Here is a 16,844-nt window from a genome sequence, read left to right on the forward strand (position 1 = left end):
TTTACACCGTGTTCTATTTGCCATAGAAGTCACATTGACATTTGTTTTGTCTCCATCTGTATCTTTTGCTGAGGTGTGCCAATAAAGAGTATTCTATCTATTGACGTTTACTGTGCAAAGGTTTTACAGTGGCCTAGGATTCAAATTGGTTGACTGTACGTGTGCGTTAGTGTATTGAACTCTAGCTCAAAACTTTGCCGTAACATTCCCTATAGTAACGAAATTGGGAACTCACTACTCAACTATCAAAATGAAGAAAATTACTTTTCTTATCCGTAAATTAAGTGTTTCTATTCCGCGAAGTAATCTTTTTGATTTTGATTATCATTTCTGCAAAGTAATGTGTGATTCCATAGGTTATTTCTTAATGTGATTTTTAATCATCTATGTCGGACAATTTAGCTTTCTTGGCTAATTGTTCAATGATTTGGCGGATTTATTTTATTACTGCTTTAGCGCCTCTAGCGCTACGAAAAACAAAAATACCACAAAATTGTACCGTAGATATTGATTACTGTGTTTCCAAAAAAAACACCCATATTCTAATTTCAAAAGTCAATGATGAAACTATAGTGTGTGTAATCGAGAAATGTTCTTAATACTTGTTATTTAATAAAGTGATATTATAGTTAAATCTACAGTACAATTACACCATTAACACTGACTATAAAATGTAACACAGCATGAATGAGACACAGCTTCCTAGTATCACAGCCATACTAAAGAAGAGGCGACTGAGGTGGCTCGGGCATGTGTATCGAATGGAGCGGACGTTTGCCACGTTAAATCCTGCTGGGGGAGGTTGCAGATGCAAAGAGACCGGTCAGACGGCCAATGCTGCGCTTTAAAGATTGCGTGAAGCGTGACATGGACACATTTGATATTCCATGCAACCAGTGGCAACGACTAGCCGAAGACCGACCCACGTGGCGCCGTGTTGTCCATGACGGTCAATCCAAGCACGCCAATGCCTGGTTCTCCTCCTTGAATGATAAACGCATGAGGCGTCACGAGCAGGCCTCTAACCCCCGCCCATCTGGGGGAGCATACACCTGCCGTGTGTGCGGACGAGGGATCCTCTCTCGAATTGGGCTATACAGCCACGAACGTAAGTGTCGCAAGGATGCTACTTGAATCGTCTGTTATAATATAGATGCAAAGGCCTGTTATTATTAAAATGTAAAAGATTCTATTCCGCACGACCTTAAAGAGATCGATTTGGCTGATTTGGCATAAAACATGGTTTGCCGATGCCGATCTGGCGGCGATGTCTAACTTACAGAATCACCTGAGTAGAGATCTGGCGCTCTTTCCCGCTTGCTTTTATACTGCATCCTCGGTCCCACTCATAACAAAAATAAAGAGCACAGGGCGTAGCCCTTTGAACTATGTATAGGTACTTAAAAACAATAAAAGTTGAACCGACTTGGCCACATAAGTTTGCGAACCGTTTTGGGTTGAAATCGAAACTTTTGAAGTTGGAAATGTAATCGATTTGACCCATTTGTAAGTCGGATTGGCAAGATTCCGCTGTAGTATAACACGCATGAACAGTAACAAACGAAATTTCGAATAAAATTTGTTATTTTAAGCAAATTACTTGGTTCTTATATTTTCCCGATTTCAATACCGGGATCCCGGGATCCCGGTATTGAAATCGCCAATACCGGAATGAATACCGGTATTGGATAAGGTCCGGTAGTTGGAAGCCCTAGGTGCAACTGTCAAACGCAACAACATCACTTCAGTTAGACAGACCAATGTATAGTCAACCAATTTGAATCATAGGCCACTGTAGAACCTTTGCACAGTAAACGTCAATGTGACTTCTTATGGCAAATAGAACACGGTTAAAATGAGACAGGGTTCTAGAGTGGCCTAGGATTCAAATTGGTTGACTGTACCTATAACTAGATATTTGACAAACTGTGTGCGTAGATATCGTCTTTATTATGGTAAAAAACCTAAGTGCTTTTTGGATTATTCATTTTCCGTTTTTTTTTTTATACTACGTCGGTGGCAAACAAGCATACGGCCCGCCTGATGTAAAGCGGTCACCGTAACCTATGGACGCCTGCAACTCAAACAGTGTCACAAGCGCGTTGCCACCCTATTAGAAACTTGTACACTCCCTTTTGCTGTGTTAAGTACACAGCAAAAAGGAATGTACAAGTTCTAAGGAGGGTTCGGGTTGCCGACGACTCAAAGGACAATAGACGGAACAAGTTAGTTCCGTAAGTCCTCCCGTCATCAGCACACCGCACCCTCGTTGAGCTCTGGCAGCCTTACTCACCGGCAGGAACACAACACTATGAGTAGGGTCTAGTGCTATTTGGCTGCGGTCTTCTGTAAGGCGGAGGTACTACCCCAGTTGGGCTCTGCTCTAGATTCGAGCGAGACGATATCCGCTGTGCTGTGCCCTACCACACAAAGCGGAATATCATTCGCTATGCCCTACCTCCTCTCAACTCCTTTAAAAGTTACAATTGTTTGCTTAAAGTTACAATTGTTTCGAACAAAAATGGTCATAATGTTTTTATTGGATGCCCAGAATTTGAAGTTTTGCCGCCGAAATTCGTCGCGCTACATATACAATTATACAGTCTTCATAAATCTAAATATATAAAAGAAGAAACTGACTGACTAACTGACTGACATATCAACGCGCAGTCGAAACCGCTGGTCCTAGAGATTCCAAATTTGGGACGTGGTTCCTTATACGTGTAGAGGAGCACTAAGAAAGGGTTTTTCAAAATTCACATCCTAAGGGGGTGAAATGGGGGTCCAAAGTTTAACGTTTGGATAAGATTACTTTTAGTACCTACGCGGGCGAAGTTTAGTCATAAAATCAAAACGTTTATTTAAACAGGAATTTGACTTTTAACACTGATCCGAATAGGGAACTTGACTGTAGTTAAAATAAAATATTTTATACCATGCACGAAATAAAGCATCAGGTAATTATAAGAAAAACATGGACAGAAGTTATTTTTAAATCTAATTTCTATTTAATAAGTCAGGTAGATATATATAAAGTACCTAACTGAGTTGACCGTGAGTAGTCAATTCGATTTCATATAAATTCCATAGCAAATCGTTCAAATTCGTTTTGACAGTTCTTAAAAAGAAACTGATTTGACTAGGAGGCAAGTAGCCTATTGTATGTAATGTAAACGTTGAATCAGTATTCTTTGGGGACCAAATTTGAGTGGAATCGTTAATAATTCCAAGATCAAGTTACATTAGAAGCCTAACTTAACTGAAGTGTACGCTTTGTAAACAACCTGGTGTCAGGGGATTATTAGTTAAGCTAGGGAGGGTAGCTATTAGATTATGTACAAACCAAAGAGGATCGAGTATTATAGAGAATGACTGTCAAAGTAAAATGTGTAATCACAGTGCATAGACTGCCATCTCTCGACACAAGCTTAAAACTTTTGAACCTCAGTTTTTTTCTTAGACTTTATCGGTCTTTACGAAGTTATATAGGTCTTTGGTACAAACAGAGATTTTCTCATGTACGCAACACTGTGATGCTCATTACACGTAGGTAGTACTGTTATTTATTCTGTGACATTACGCACACCGAGCTCAAATAAGACTTTGTTGACATTAGTTTAATACGTTTGTACTTCCGTTAGATATATTTCGTGTTGAATGTTTATTTTCTTTGTAATCTTTATTTTTAAATAGATTTTTTAAAAGGCGCGTCGTTGTATTTGTCAAGGGTTTTAAATTTGATAATTATAAAATTACAACCATCCAACCGAGTAGACTTGGTCACTTTTTTAACCCCCGACGCAAAAACGACGGGGACGTTATAAGTTTGACGTGTCTGTCTGTCTGTGGCATCGTAGCTCCCGAACGGCTGAACCGATTTAGATTCAGTTTTTTTGTCTGAAAGCTGAGTTAGTCTGGAGTGTTCTGTTCTTAGCCATGTTTTATGAAAATCGGTCTACTATAACGTAGTCGGGGGTTTTTTCAAAATATGTATTAATTTTGTGGTTAGGTTATTTATATACCTCCGTGAAGCGATTTTTGGTGAAGATTTTTCGTCAAGCGATTTTTGGTCGGCGAAAGCCGAATTGCGCGCGGCGTCGATATGTTTGGATAGACCCTCGCTCTCGCTTCCATCGCGTCTCTTTTCTTTACACGGGAGCGACTATCTTTTGTTCGTTTCTAATATCGCTTATAGCAGTTATAGCTCATCGCTTATTCGCTTACTAGTTCTATAATGTTTGTACATTTGTTTCAGGCCTTGCAAATCCATCTTCAGCCAGACGAAGGTGACATCCTGATATTCATGCCCGGTCAAGAGGACATCGAAGTGACTTGCGAGGTGACCATTAATTATAAATCGTTTGCCAACATTACAAATAGATTGCTTTTAAAATCGATATGTTTGATGGACGCAGGTCGACTGAAAGTAATGTACTCTGCCTAGCATGAAACTTGACACTTTAAATTAGATTCTTATTCTGTGTAAGCCAAAATATTTTTAAAATAAATACATTTTGAATGTTAAAACTTCATAAATCTGTAAAATTACCTTTGAATACGTGCTAGGTTAGCCATTATAATCATGCCAAATACATTCGTATTATTAGTTGTTAATACCAAAGACCTATATAACTTCGTAAAGACCGATAAAGTCTAAGAAAAAAACGTACCCCAAAACCATACAGAAAAAGGTACGGTGAGCTAGATACACCTTTGGGGTACGCTCGGCTAGATGGCGCTAATATTAATATTTGACATTTTAAAACATATCAAGCTAAGAATATGGGCCAAATTGTCAAAACTGAGGTTCAAAAGTTTTAAGCTTGTGTCGAGAGATGGCAGTCTATGCACTGTGATTACACATTTTACTTTGACAGTCATTCTCTATAATACTCGATCCTCTTTGTTAATACTTAACCAAGTCAATCAAATACGTTCCTGGATATTGATATTTTCAGTGGATAGAAAACCAGGAACATTCCTAAATTACTATCCTTTTTTATTAAAACCGAAATAAATTACACATATGAAAGAAAAAGTGACCAAGGCCCTTCTGTGTTGAAACCAACCTGAGTTTGGTTCACATGGGGGGCAAGAACCATACCGTTCTACCCTAGGGATGGTCAGAGGGCGCTACGAGTCCTTGTATAAATTACTCATATGAGAGATAATTTCGACCTCAGCAGCTGTGACCTGGGTGGCCGAGCGGAAATAGGCATCTGCCGCGATTGCAGGGTACGCTGGTTCGATTCCAGCCTCAGGCACTGGAGGCCTTGGTCACTTTTTAGGGTTCCGTAGTCAACTAGGAACTCTTATAGTTTCGCCATGTCTGTCTGTCCGTCCGTCCGTCCGTCCGTCCGTCCGTCCGTCCGTCCGTCCGTCCGTCCGTCCGTCCGCGGATAATCTCAGTAACTGTTAGCACTAGAAAGCTGAAATTTGGTACCAATATGTATATCAATCACGCCAACAAAGTGCAAAAATAAAAAATATGTTTTATTAGGGTACCCCCCCCCCTACATTTAAAGTGGGGGCTGATATTTTTTTTCATTCCAACCTCAACGTGTGATATATTGTTGGATAGGTATTTAAAAATGAATAAGGGTTTACTAAGATCGTTTTTTGATAATATTAATATTTTCGGAAATAATCGCTCCTAAAGGAAAAAAAAAGTGCGTCCCCCCCCTCTAACTTTTGAACCATATGTTTAAAAAATATGAAAAAAATCACAAAAGTAGAACTTTATAAGGACTTTCTAGGAAAATTGTTTTTAACTTGATAGGTTCAGCAGTTTTTGAGAAAAATACGGAACCCTACACTGAGCGTGGCCCGACACGCTCTTGGCCGGTTTTTTCTTTCATATGTGTAATTTATTTCGGGTTTAATTTATATATATAGTGGTGTGACTACTTTAAGATAGCACAAGTTGAAATATTTTCAATAGAATATAATTTGACTTGTGTAATTAGAATACTATCCTTTTTTATATAAGATCCACTATAAAATTCATTCTTTTTCTCCTTATAGGTCCTGACGGAACGCTTAGCTGACTTGGACAGTGCTCCTCCTCTAACCGTTCTGCCAATCTACTCTCAACTACCAGCCGACTTGCAGGCCAAGATCTTCCAGCGCGCGCCGCAAGGGTTAAGGAAATGTATCGTCGCTACCAATATCGCCGGTAAGAACTTCTCATAATATACACCTTTTTTTTTTTTTTGATGACCCAGGGGGAATCCATTATGGATCCCACTGGCCCGGGAGAAGCCAGTGGGTATGTCCGACTCGCACGGACTAAACCCCCTGGGGCGTTCCGCCGCTCGCTGTTTGGACGGGGTTTCGGGCACTCGGTTGTAGGCCTCCGATACCCCGTCAGCGTTGCCCTTGCGGGCCCTTCTCGAAAGCTGCTTAGGCAGCTTACTGCGCTGAAGGCCCTCGGAACACGGGAGGGCCTTCCAGCTCGGAACCTCGTTGAGGCGGGTGATGGGACTCCCGATCCATCACCCGCAGGTTCCATGGGCGCCAGAAGAGTTCCGGCGCCCGGCGGTGGACATGGTCTTTGGTTCCACCGCTAACCAAGTCGGCCGCAAAGGATAGGGAGAACGGCGCACCGTAATACCGGCACTCCTCTTCCCTTGCGGCCCCACCAATGCCGCTACAGCGGAGCGGCCCCGCCAAGGTCGCAGGGGGTAGGGAGAGTGGCGCACCGCTATACCATCACGCCTCTCCCCCTGCGATCCCACCTCGGCCGCCGAGGACAGGGAGAACGGCTCACCGCAATACCGACACTCCTCTTCCTCGACGGTCCTCCGCCAATGCGTCACAAGCGGGCTTATGAAGCCCACTTGGAGCATCCTCCTCGGGCCAGCTCGCCCAGCAACAAGCCGGCCCTGGTTGCCTCTTCGCTTCACCGTGGGTGACCAAGCCACGGTTACTAAGCCCCTCCACCACGACAAGGTGAGCAACCTGCGGGGGGTCATAATATACACCTGCCAGGGTGCTGCCAAACTACTTGTAACCACTAGCAGACTTAAGAGGCCCACTATCAGTTCGCTGGCCTGTCAGCTATTCGGCGCTGTCACTATTTTACGTCTGACAGGCTTTTGCAGTAATAAACGTGTTGATTTGATTATTGATGCATCTTTGAATGACTACATACACGGTGTTTTTATTGAATTCTCAGCTCAGGTCTGGCTCAGTCGGTAGTGACCCTGCCTGCTGAGCCGCGGTCCTGGGTTCAAATCCCGGTAAGAGCATTTATTTGTGTGATGAGCACAGATAATTGTTCCTGAGTTACGGATGTTTTCTATGTATATAAGTATGTATTTATCTATTTAAGTATGTATATGGTCGCTTAGCACCCATAGTACAAGCTTTGCTTAGTTTGGGGCTAAGTTGATCTGTGTAAGGTGTCCCCAATTGTTTTTTTTTTTAATTCCGTTAACTTCGGCATCGGCATAGTTAGATCCAATATAGGAAACAGAATGGCATAGTTAGTTTTCTTAAATTTGTATTTTTTCTAAAAAAACCATACACCTGCGGTGTTAACTTCAATTGCTGTTGAGAAACGGGCTTTACAATTAACCGCACTAAGTAAGTGTCAAAACTATGACATGTCAATCGCATACCACACACAAAGCCCGTTTCTTAATAGCAATTGAACTAACATCTATCGCAGGTGTATGGAATTTTTCATAAAAAAGTTACAAATAAAAAAAACTAAGTACCTATTCTATTCTGTTTCCTACAATGGACCTAACTATACGGGGAAGTTAACGAAATCCAATAAAAATACGGTGTATAATTACAGCTGGATCAGTTTCTACTAATTGCTTACCTAAATCATTTCAGAAACCTCGCTGACGGTGGACGGAATAATGTACGTGATCGACTGCGGTTACTGCAAGCTGAAAGTGTACAACCCTAGGATCGGTATGGACGCTCTACAGGTACGGTTCATTTATAATTTCTGTAAGGAATTTAGGGCTGTCACATTCAACATCATTGCCTTTAACCTTATGACGGATTCACGTTATGGATCCCACTGGTCCGAGTGATCCAAGTGGGTATGTCCGACTTTCACGGACTAAACCCCCCTGTTCCAACGCTCGCTGTTGGGGTGAGACCTAAACCTACACCCCTGGCTTTCATCACCATAGTCGGCCACATCTTCTCAGATGATTTAAACAAGCGTCTTTCGAATCCAGGTAAGGGCATTTATTTGTGTGATGAACACAGATATTTGTTCCTGAGTCATGGATGTTTTCTATGTATATATGTATGTACTCGTATTTATCTATATAAGTAAGTATATCATCGCCTAGCACCCATAGTACAAGCTTTGCTTAGTTTGGGGCTAGGTTGGTCTGTGTAAGGTGTCCCCTAATATTTATTTATTTATCGTCTTCCATGACTGAATAACCCAATACGGGACCAGCATTTGCGACCGCATTTATGACCGCTACAAAACCGTTTCAGAAGTGTGTCCTCTCGAAGATTTTGCCTTTTTCACTAGATCTCCGAACCAGGCGTCATCGATTTATCAGTCTTCTTTTAATTATGATTTCAGATCTACCCAGTGAGTCAAGCTAACGCCCGCCAGCGCGCCGGTCGTGCCGGCCGTACGGGCCCGGCAAAGCTTACTGCCTCTATACACAGCGGCAGTACACTCATGAGTTACTTGCGTCTACAGTGCCTGAGATACAGCGAACTAACTTGGCCAATACGGTGTTACTGCTCAAGTCTTTGGGAGTTGAGGACCTACTGGCGTTCCACTTTATGGACCCGCCTCCGCAGGTCAGTAAAGGTTTTCTTAATAATCCACCCAGGGCCAACTAACATAGTCTGCCAACGCGCCGGTCGAGCCCCGGCAAAGGATACTGCTTCTACACACGACGGCAGTAGGTACACTCATGAACTTCTAGCTTCTACAGTGCCTGCGATATAGCGCACGAACTTGGCCAATATGGCTCTTTCTTAAGTCTTTATGAGTCACTCCGTCACACGTAAAACAATCATCTATAAACGTTGTCAACTTGCTAATGAAAAACCTGACTTAATGGTACAAAATTTATTAAAACTCGACGCTTAGATCGATATGAGCTTTTCATCTTGATATCCTGGAATTAAGCGTAATACCAGTGACTCGATTCCCTTTACAGTTACACATTTTGGATACAATGCCAAACTATTATTTCAATGATTCCCTCGTTGTTCTATGCACAATCCAATGACTTACAATTCCTGTTTTACTTTCAGGACACAATCCTAAACTCCATGTACCAGCTTTGGATCCTAGGCGCGTTAGACGGCACGGGCGCGCTGACGCCGCTCGGCCGTCAAATGGCCGAATTCCCTCTAGATCCGCCGCAGTGCAAGATGCTCATCGTGTCCGCTGAGATGGGGTGTAGCGCTGAGGTGCTTATAGTAGGTAAGTCAACTATACTACAGTTAGTAGATACTGACCGGTATGCCGTGCCCCCTGCATCCCACCTCCGCGCTGTTTGGGTTCAGCAACTTGCCCGACTACGCAAGGTAACAAACATCAAAAATACTTCTAAACTCATTCAGCAACAACATACTTTCCAACAAGCAACGGGACGGCTGAAGGATTAGTAGAGTAAGTGAACAGTCCTCGCGTTAGACGGCTCGGGCTCGCTAACGCCGCTCGGCCGTCAAATGGCGGAGTTTCCTCTGGACCCGCCGCAGTGTAAGATGCTCATCGTCTCTGCTGAGATGAGGTGAGTGAACGTAGTATAGTTAGTAGATACTATACTAAACTCCATGTAGCTGTGGATCTTTGTTTAGACGGCACGGGCGCGTTGACGCCGCTATAGCAGCCGCAGATAGCAGAGTTATGAGATGGGTGGCTTACTAAGGGCAATCAAACGTAGCGTATTGGTGGTTTTCACTCGATTCTCGATTGGTACTGAATGATATACCTACAGACCTTAACTACGTGTCTTAGATGCGTTAAACGGTTATCAATGTTTAACGGTCACATTTTTTGAATTTGATTTATTTTTTATATCCGACGTCAAATAAAATTGTATTACCACTTTGGCCGATAAGACCCATTTCATTTTTCATTTGGCCGGGAACAATTTCAAAACTCCCTCTTGTAAATATTTCTTGTTTAACAATGTTTGTGTTGCTTTCCTATGTATGGGGAACTTGACTGTAGTTAAAATAAAATATTTTATACCATGCGCGAAATAAAGCTTCAGATAATTATACGAAAAACATGGACAGAAGTTATTTTTAAATCCAATTTCTATTTAATAAGTCAGATAGAAATATATAAAGTAACTCAGTTGTCAGTCACTCAATTCGATTTCATATAAATTCCATATTAGCAAGTCGTTCAAATTCGTTATGACAGTTCTGAAAGAGAAGCTGATTTGACTAGGAGGCAAGTAGCCTATTGCTGTATTCTAATGAGTAATTGTATTGTATATTTGTAATGTAATTAATTTTGTTTTCCAGTGTCCATGTTATCAGTCCCGTCCGTGTTCTACCGTCCACAAGGCCGGGAGGAGGAAGCTGATGCTGTCAAAGAGAAGTTCCAAGTCCCCGAGTCCGACCATCTCACGCTACTGCATTTGTATAACCAGTGGAAATCTAACAAGTAAGCTACAAGCGCGGATCCAGTTTCGTGCCCAGGCGGGGGTCACGTGGTAAAGGCCCGGGGCCCCAGGGGGGGGGGTCACGTGGTCTATTTGTATGGCCAACTTAGGCTCCAGGGGGGGGGGGTCATGACCCCCATGCCCCCCCTGGATCCGCGCATGGTAAGCTACTCCACGCAGTACTTGTAAATAGACTGATTTGTATTCTGATTTATTATTTAACCTTTTATGGCAAGGCGCCGACTCGTGGTCATTGTGTCGGTTAATATTTAAAATTGATATAAAAGTGAAACCTCAAATACTAAAGCGACGTAGCTATTACGTCACTTAAAACCTCCCCTCTCCTTACCTCTAAGCGGTTTGCCTGCTAAGCCGCGGTCCTGGGTTCGAATCCCGGTAAGGGCATTTATCTGTGTGATGAGCACTGATATTTGTTCCTGAGTCATGGATGTTTCTATGTATGTATGTGTTAAGTATGTATTTATCTATTTAAGTATGTATATCGTCGCTTAGCACCCATAGTACAAGCTTTGCTTAGTTTGGGGCTAAGTTGATCTGTGTAAAGTGTCCGCAATATTTATTTAATTATTTAAAGAGATGAAACATAACAGCGTTAAATCAATGCTGTGTATACTTTAAAATAAATTGACGAATATGCGAGATTTGTTTCGTATTGTCATGCTTAGTGCTCTTATGTTCTAACTTTAACAACTCTTACAAATCAAAACGAAGTTCTAGTAACAGTAGTAACTCTTTAGTTGGAGTCAGGATCTGTACACATTGTAATTTGTTCTACATGAGGGCGATTTTTGAATCTCGCATACCTACGGGATTTTGTCACTAAAATACCGGTTGAAAATAGTGACTTGTTTATTATTTTCAGTGTCAATTTTCTGAATTTTTTCCACCTCCACTATTAACCTTTATTCAGTTTACTTTTTGGGTCGCGTTATTTATGATATGAATACAAAGTAAAACACAAAAACGCTTATAAAGCAATATAAAAAAAATTACATAAAAAAAAAAACCCCTAACCTAGCCGCCAGCATCATTATTAAATGTCATTATATTGAGCGTACTCGTTATTCACACAAGCGCTTTGTCACCTCCATGCTCTTTAGATCCGTTGTAAATATCTTTATCTCTCCCGTCGTTATCTCTGTTTCTATACACCGGTTTCGGACCGATGCAAAGTATGTTCGCTCTTCGCTCGCATTCACTGTAATTATTACCTACAAAAATATTAATGTATTTATACCTACCTTACACGAAAAAAATAAAATTCGTCAAATTGTTAGTTTGGCCGTAAACAGCTTAGTTTAAGTTTTAGAATAAGTGTATTTTGTAAATAAGAATATAATGTGCGCTCATCGAATATTTTTATAGTTGCATGATAAAATAGTACCAATTCTCATGTAAGTGAATATGTTCTGTATTCTTTTGAGATAAATAAAGATCTTTAAACCTAAACCTAATTCGAACGCGTGAGACTCAAAAATCGGCCCGAATATATCAATTAAATAACCGTTTTTCAGTTACTCAAGCTCCTGGTGTACAGAACACTTCGTGCACGCCAAGGCGATGCGAAAAGTGCGCGAAGTTCGACAACAGCTCAAGGACATCATGCAAGCTCAGAGGTTGCCGCTAGAGTCGTGTGGGACTGACTGGGACACTGTACGGAAATGTATCTGTTCTGGTGAGTTATTTATTATCTGTATTTGATCATGTGAAAAACTAAAGAAATAAATACGGATAAAAACAATAACATTGTATGTACATTATAATTTTTAAAAAAAACCAACTGTCTTAAAATGGAGAAAAAAAACTAAAGTTTAACAACCTTTTTACTTTGTTACTTTGCTATAATAAATAATAGGTTCACACAAATCGAGCAACGTCACTAACTAGACAATGTCCTTGCGCGGCAAACGTTCGAACGTGCTTCAAACAAGACAGGTGGCTCGGCCAAGGAAATGGTCTCTAAAGGTCTTCGGTCAGTATGTGTGACCGCCTAATGATTGGTTTTGTAAAGCGTCCTCGCCCTATTAGGTAGCTCGCCGACTATTATAAATCTTATCGCAAACATTGTGAAGTTAAGACTAACGTTTATATTACCCCACAGCGTACTTCCAACAAGCAGCCCGCCTGAAAGGCATAGGCGAGTACGTGAACAGCCGCACCGGCATGCCGTGCCACCTGCATCCCACCTCGGCTCTGTTCGGGCTCGGAGACTCGCCCGACTACGTCGTGTACCACGAACTCATGATGACCAGCAAGGTACATTTACTTACTTCTAACCACCTGTTCACACCTGGGGCAATCATGGTCGCGCGATAAATGATAAAACATCGGGCCGTCCCTATCGTACTTACAAATAGTGCGATAGGGACGGCCTGATGTTTTATCATTTATCACGCGACCATAATTGTCTGCCTGGAGGTGGAGCGTTGAGCGGTTAAAGGGTAGGCAACAACATAATTATATCCTACAAGTAACGGTGTGACTGAAAGTATCGTCGAGTATGTGAATAGTCGCACCGGCATGCCGTGCCACCTGCATCCGACCTCGGCGACCGACTACGTCGTCTACCACGAGCTCATGATGACAGTCAGCGGCTAAATGGTAGGCAACCACATACACCCAACAATATAGCAATACAATCGTATCTATTAGTGCAATCTATTGAAGAAAACTCCAGTCAATTGACTACATTTCATATTTTTGAGTACTACTTTTTATTGTTTGGTTTAAAGGACCCAATAATAAAAGATTCACGTATTTTTTTATAAAAAAAACCTGCTATTTTAATGCGAAAATCCCGTTTTATTACTACTTCGAGCAGAAAGAGCGTAAGTTACAAACGTCAAGACTCAACTTAATGACGTGACATGCGTTGTTTCATACACCTAAGAAAACGACAAAATCATTCCTAAAAAGTAAACAGTCCGAAATGGTTTTCGATTTAGGGACATTGAAAATTTTGAAACGTTGTCAATTGTAAAAAGTTTGACAAAGTTTTGTTTATGTTAAGATTGTGTACTAATATGAATTGTTTATCTACAGGAATACATGCACTGCGTGACGGCGGTGGACGGGCGCTGGCTGGCCGAGCTCGGGCCCATGTTCTTCTCCGTCAAGGAAACCGGCAAGTGAGTAACGTTCACTCTACAATTCTATATTTGAAAAATAATGTTGGTTATAATAATTAATCTGAACAGATCTTCTTCCTCCTACCCATATCCCACGTTATGTGGTGCGTTTTTCTAAACGTCCATTAGAGAAAAATTCATTTTTAATTTATGTCTTCCTCTTCCATTCTCCCCTATCTTTCGTCATCTCAACACCAAATACTATATAAACTCTAGAGTTAATACGTGCAGCTTCTGACGTTTCCCATACAATGGAGCGGCAACAATTTTACTAGCACCATCTAGCGGTACGAGTTGTTCAAAGTAGTTTGTTAGCCTTTTATTTTAGTAAATTAAAATAGAAAATGCGATTACTTGATCTACTTTAACATTTTTAGACGGAATAAAACAAAAAAATAAGAATGTGTGACTTTTTTAAATTTTATGCTGTATTGAACGGAAACTATTTTGATCAACTCATGCCGCTCTAGGGTCGCTAGTATCGCATGTTGCCAACTTTGGCACTAAGCTGCACGTATTAACTCGTAGAATTTACATAATATTTGTCAACACTCACATATTTCTTTCTCATATCTTCTTTCACACAATCCATCTGGCGTTGTTTGGGTTTACCCCTCCCTCTCCATCCATCAACATTCATCTCCAACATTCTTTTGCCTATATGACACTCATCCCTCCTCATTACATGACCATACCACGCCAACCTGCCACTCCTCATCTTTTCCGTTATAGGCGCAACTTTCAAACTTCCCCTAATATACTCATTCCTGATCCGATCCATTCTGGTCACTCCACACATCCATCTCAACATTCTCATTTCCGCTACGTGCACTCTCCTTTCATCCTCCACCTTTGTCGCCCAGCATTCAGATCCATACAACACAACAGGCCTCACAATCATCTTGTAGATTTTCCCCTTAAGTTTAAGGGGCATCTGTCGATCGCATGTTGTCAATTTAGTCTGAACAGATAAACCTTGTAAAACGTAGAGCCAGACCTTTGTAACCTAAACTTTATAGAATAGGTGGGTTCGGGATGAATTTCATTTTGAAAATGCAAAGAAGTACTGATTGTTTTTGGTGGATAAACAAAAAAGATGATGTAAAGGTTCACCTTCCGTCAGTCGTTTTCATGTCTGTTAAAAATCTATGATTGATAGAATTTTATGCGATAAATCTTTTGAGCTACACTTTTTCGTTGTTCGCCCCTTATTATATTGCATTTCATTTCAGATCAAACCGCGACAAGCGCAAAGAAGCGGCCGTGCACCTCCAACGCATGGAGGAAGAGATGAAAGCAGCCGAACTCAAGATGGCCGAAGACAGGAAACTCAAAGACCAAGACGTTCCCATCAAACAAGAAATCGCCACTCCTGGACTAAGTACACCGAGACGAACACCTGCAAGATTCGGTATCTAGATTTACAGGGAAAAGTTTTTGCTAAATATTATGTCATATAAACACAAAATATCATTGCCCACTGTACTTTACACCCACAAAGTTTTGGAGACTATAGAAAATGGCCGAAGACAGAATGATATAAGACTAGAACGTTCCCATCAAGCAAGAGATAGCGACTCCAGGATAAAGTACATCGAAGCGAACGCCGCGCCGGCAAGATTTAAGATTTATTGAGATAATAATCGGGAGCACAGAATAATAAAGAATAATATCGTACAGTATGGCCATTGGCCACTCCCGCTCCCCGCTGAAAATGCCGCCCACCCCCTCTCGGTTACCTCACAGTTTCCGCCTGTCAAAAACGCGACCAGTCGACCTGTCATATCTCACTCACACAAGCATGGTACGCGTTCACCTACACGAGCTTAGACTGTGTGCGTAGGAACGCGCCTCTTTCATATATTTGATCGCCGAGAACGAGGTGTGTCGGGAGTAAGGTAGCGTCTAGCGCTATCTAATGGTCATCTAAAAGCAAAAAACATAATTATAGTGAATTCCGAGAACGTCCATAATGATTTTAATAATGCGCCGCATGCGATAGAGTGGCGTTCCAAGCCAAGGGTTAAATCTGTCCGATTACAATCGAGGTAAAAGATTCAAACAACGAGCAGACTTCATTGTTAACACTAGTAATTAATACAGATGGTCAAACAAATCTTGGCACTAATAAACGGCGCGAAATTCAAATTTTATATGGGAATTATACCCCTACATTTTTCAAATTTGCCGCCTTTTTGAATGCTAAGATTTGGTTCACCGTCGATAGATAATTTTTCAGTACAGATGGTGTTTTTTACGCACTAGTGCGAGAAGTGATTCATTATATGCCAGGTCCAAACTTCGGAGGGCCATCTGTACTGAAAAACGTCGTACGATACACATGCGAAAAGAAATTCATAACTCGTGTCGATTTAAAACACTTCCTTCGGTCGTGTTTTAATTTATCACCACTCGTTTCGAACTTTTATTGAGTTCTATTGTATTAAGTTCCAAATAATGAACTATTTTAACTCGTGTAACAACGTTCAATCAGACTTTCGATTTTATTTATATCCAAAATAAAAATGTTAGAACTTTCCTTATGTTACATTAAGTTACAATGTATTTTACCTAATTGTTAAGTATTTAAGTGATCGAAATAAAACATGATTTTTCTGAACGAAACTATTTTTATTTTCCATCATGTTTTTAAACTTGAACATCTAGACTTATAAATATGGCTACACTACAAGATACCAAAAGTATGAGCATATTTTGTAACAATGTGTCTTTACAAAACAGATTTTTACAAGTGGTTTATGGTATAGGTTTTTTACTCATATTTTTATGGATTTACATAATTATTTACTTTACTGTGATTTTTTTCGAGTATGTAAAAAACCTTTTATTGAAATTTCATATTTCGTTTTATTTGTATTAAGAGCAAAAATTCCCCTATAATATTGAATAGCGTCCAGTTACAAAAGAATAATGTCACAAATATTTGATAAAAATAAGCCAAGTACAATCGATAAATAACATTTATTTGATTTATATTTTTTTTAATCTCAACGGCTACAACATTGACAGTCTAAAATATCTCATATTTTCGGCAGTGTTTTCTATTTAATATTTT

The 16,844-nt window shown here is 40.8% G+C and overlaps 1 protein-coding gene across 1 annotated transcript in view; it reads left to right on the forward strand.

Annotated features, from left to right (window-relative positions):
- Positions 1-16,387, forward strand: part of LOC125231724 (pre-mRNA-splicing factor ATP-dependent RNA helicase PRP16) — a 197,650-nt gene extending 181,263 nt beyond the window's left edge. Inside the window, 11 exon segments of the mRNA XM_048137273.1 lie at positions 4,256-4,339; positions 6,025-6,175; positions 7,846-7,943; positions 8,564-8,615; positions 8,618-8,790; positions 9,253-9,424; positions 10,480-10,621; positions 12,155-12,315; positions 12,742-12,896; positions 13,683-13,768; positions 15,001-16,387. Of these exon segments, the coding sequence (XP_047993230.1) occupies positions 4,256-4,339; positions 6,025-6,175; positions 7,846-7,943; positions 8,564-8,615; positions 8,618-8,790; positions 9,253-9,424; positions 10,480-10,621; positions 12,155-12,315; positions 12,742-12,896; positions 13,683-13,768; positions 15,001-15,187 (1,461 nt within the window). The 3' untranslated portion in view covers positions 15,188-16,387.
- Positions 16,388-16,844: the final 457 nt, after the last annotated feature.

Source organism: Leguminivora glycinivorella, chromosome 12, assembly GCF_023078275.1.
Source record: "Leguminivora glycinivorella isolate SPB_JAAS2020 chromosome 12, LegGlyc_1.1, whole genome shotgun sequence".
Taxonomy (NCBI): Eukaryota; Metazoa; Arthropoda; class Insecta; order Lepidoptera; family Tortricidae; genus Leguminivora; species Leguminivora glycinivorella.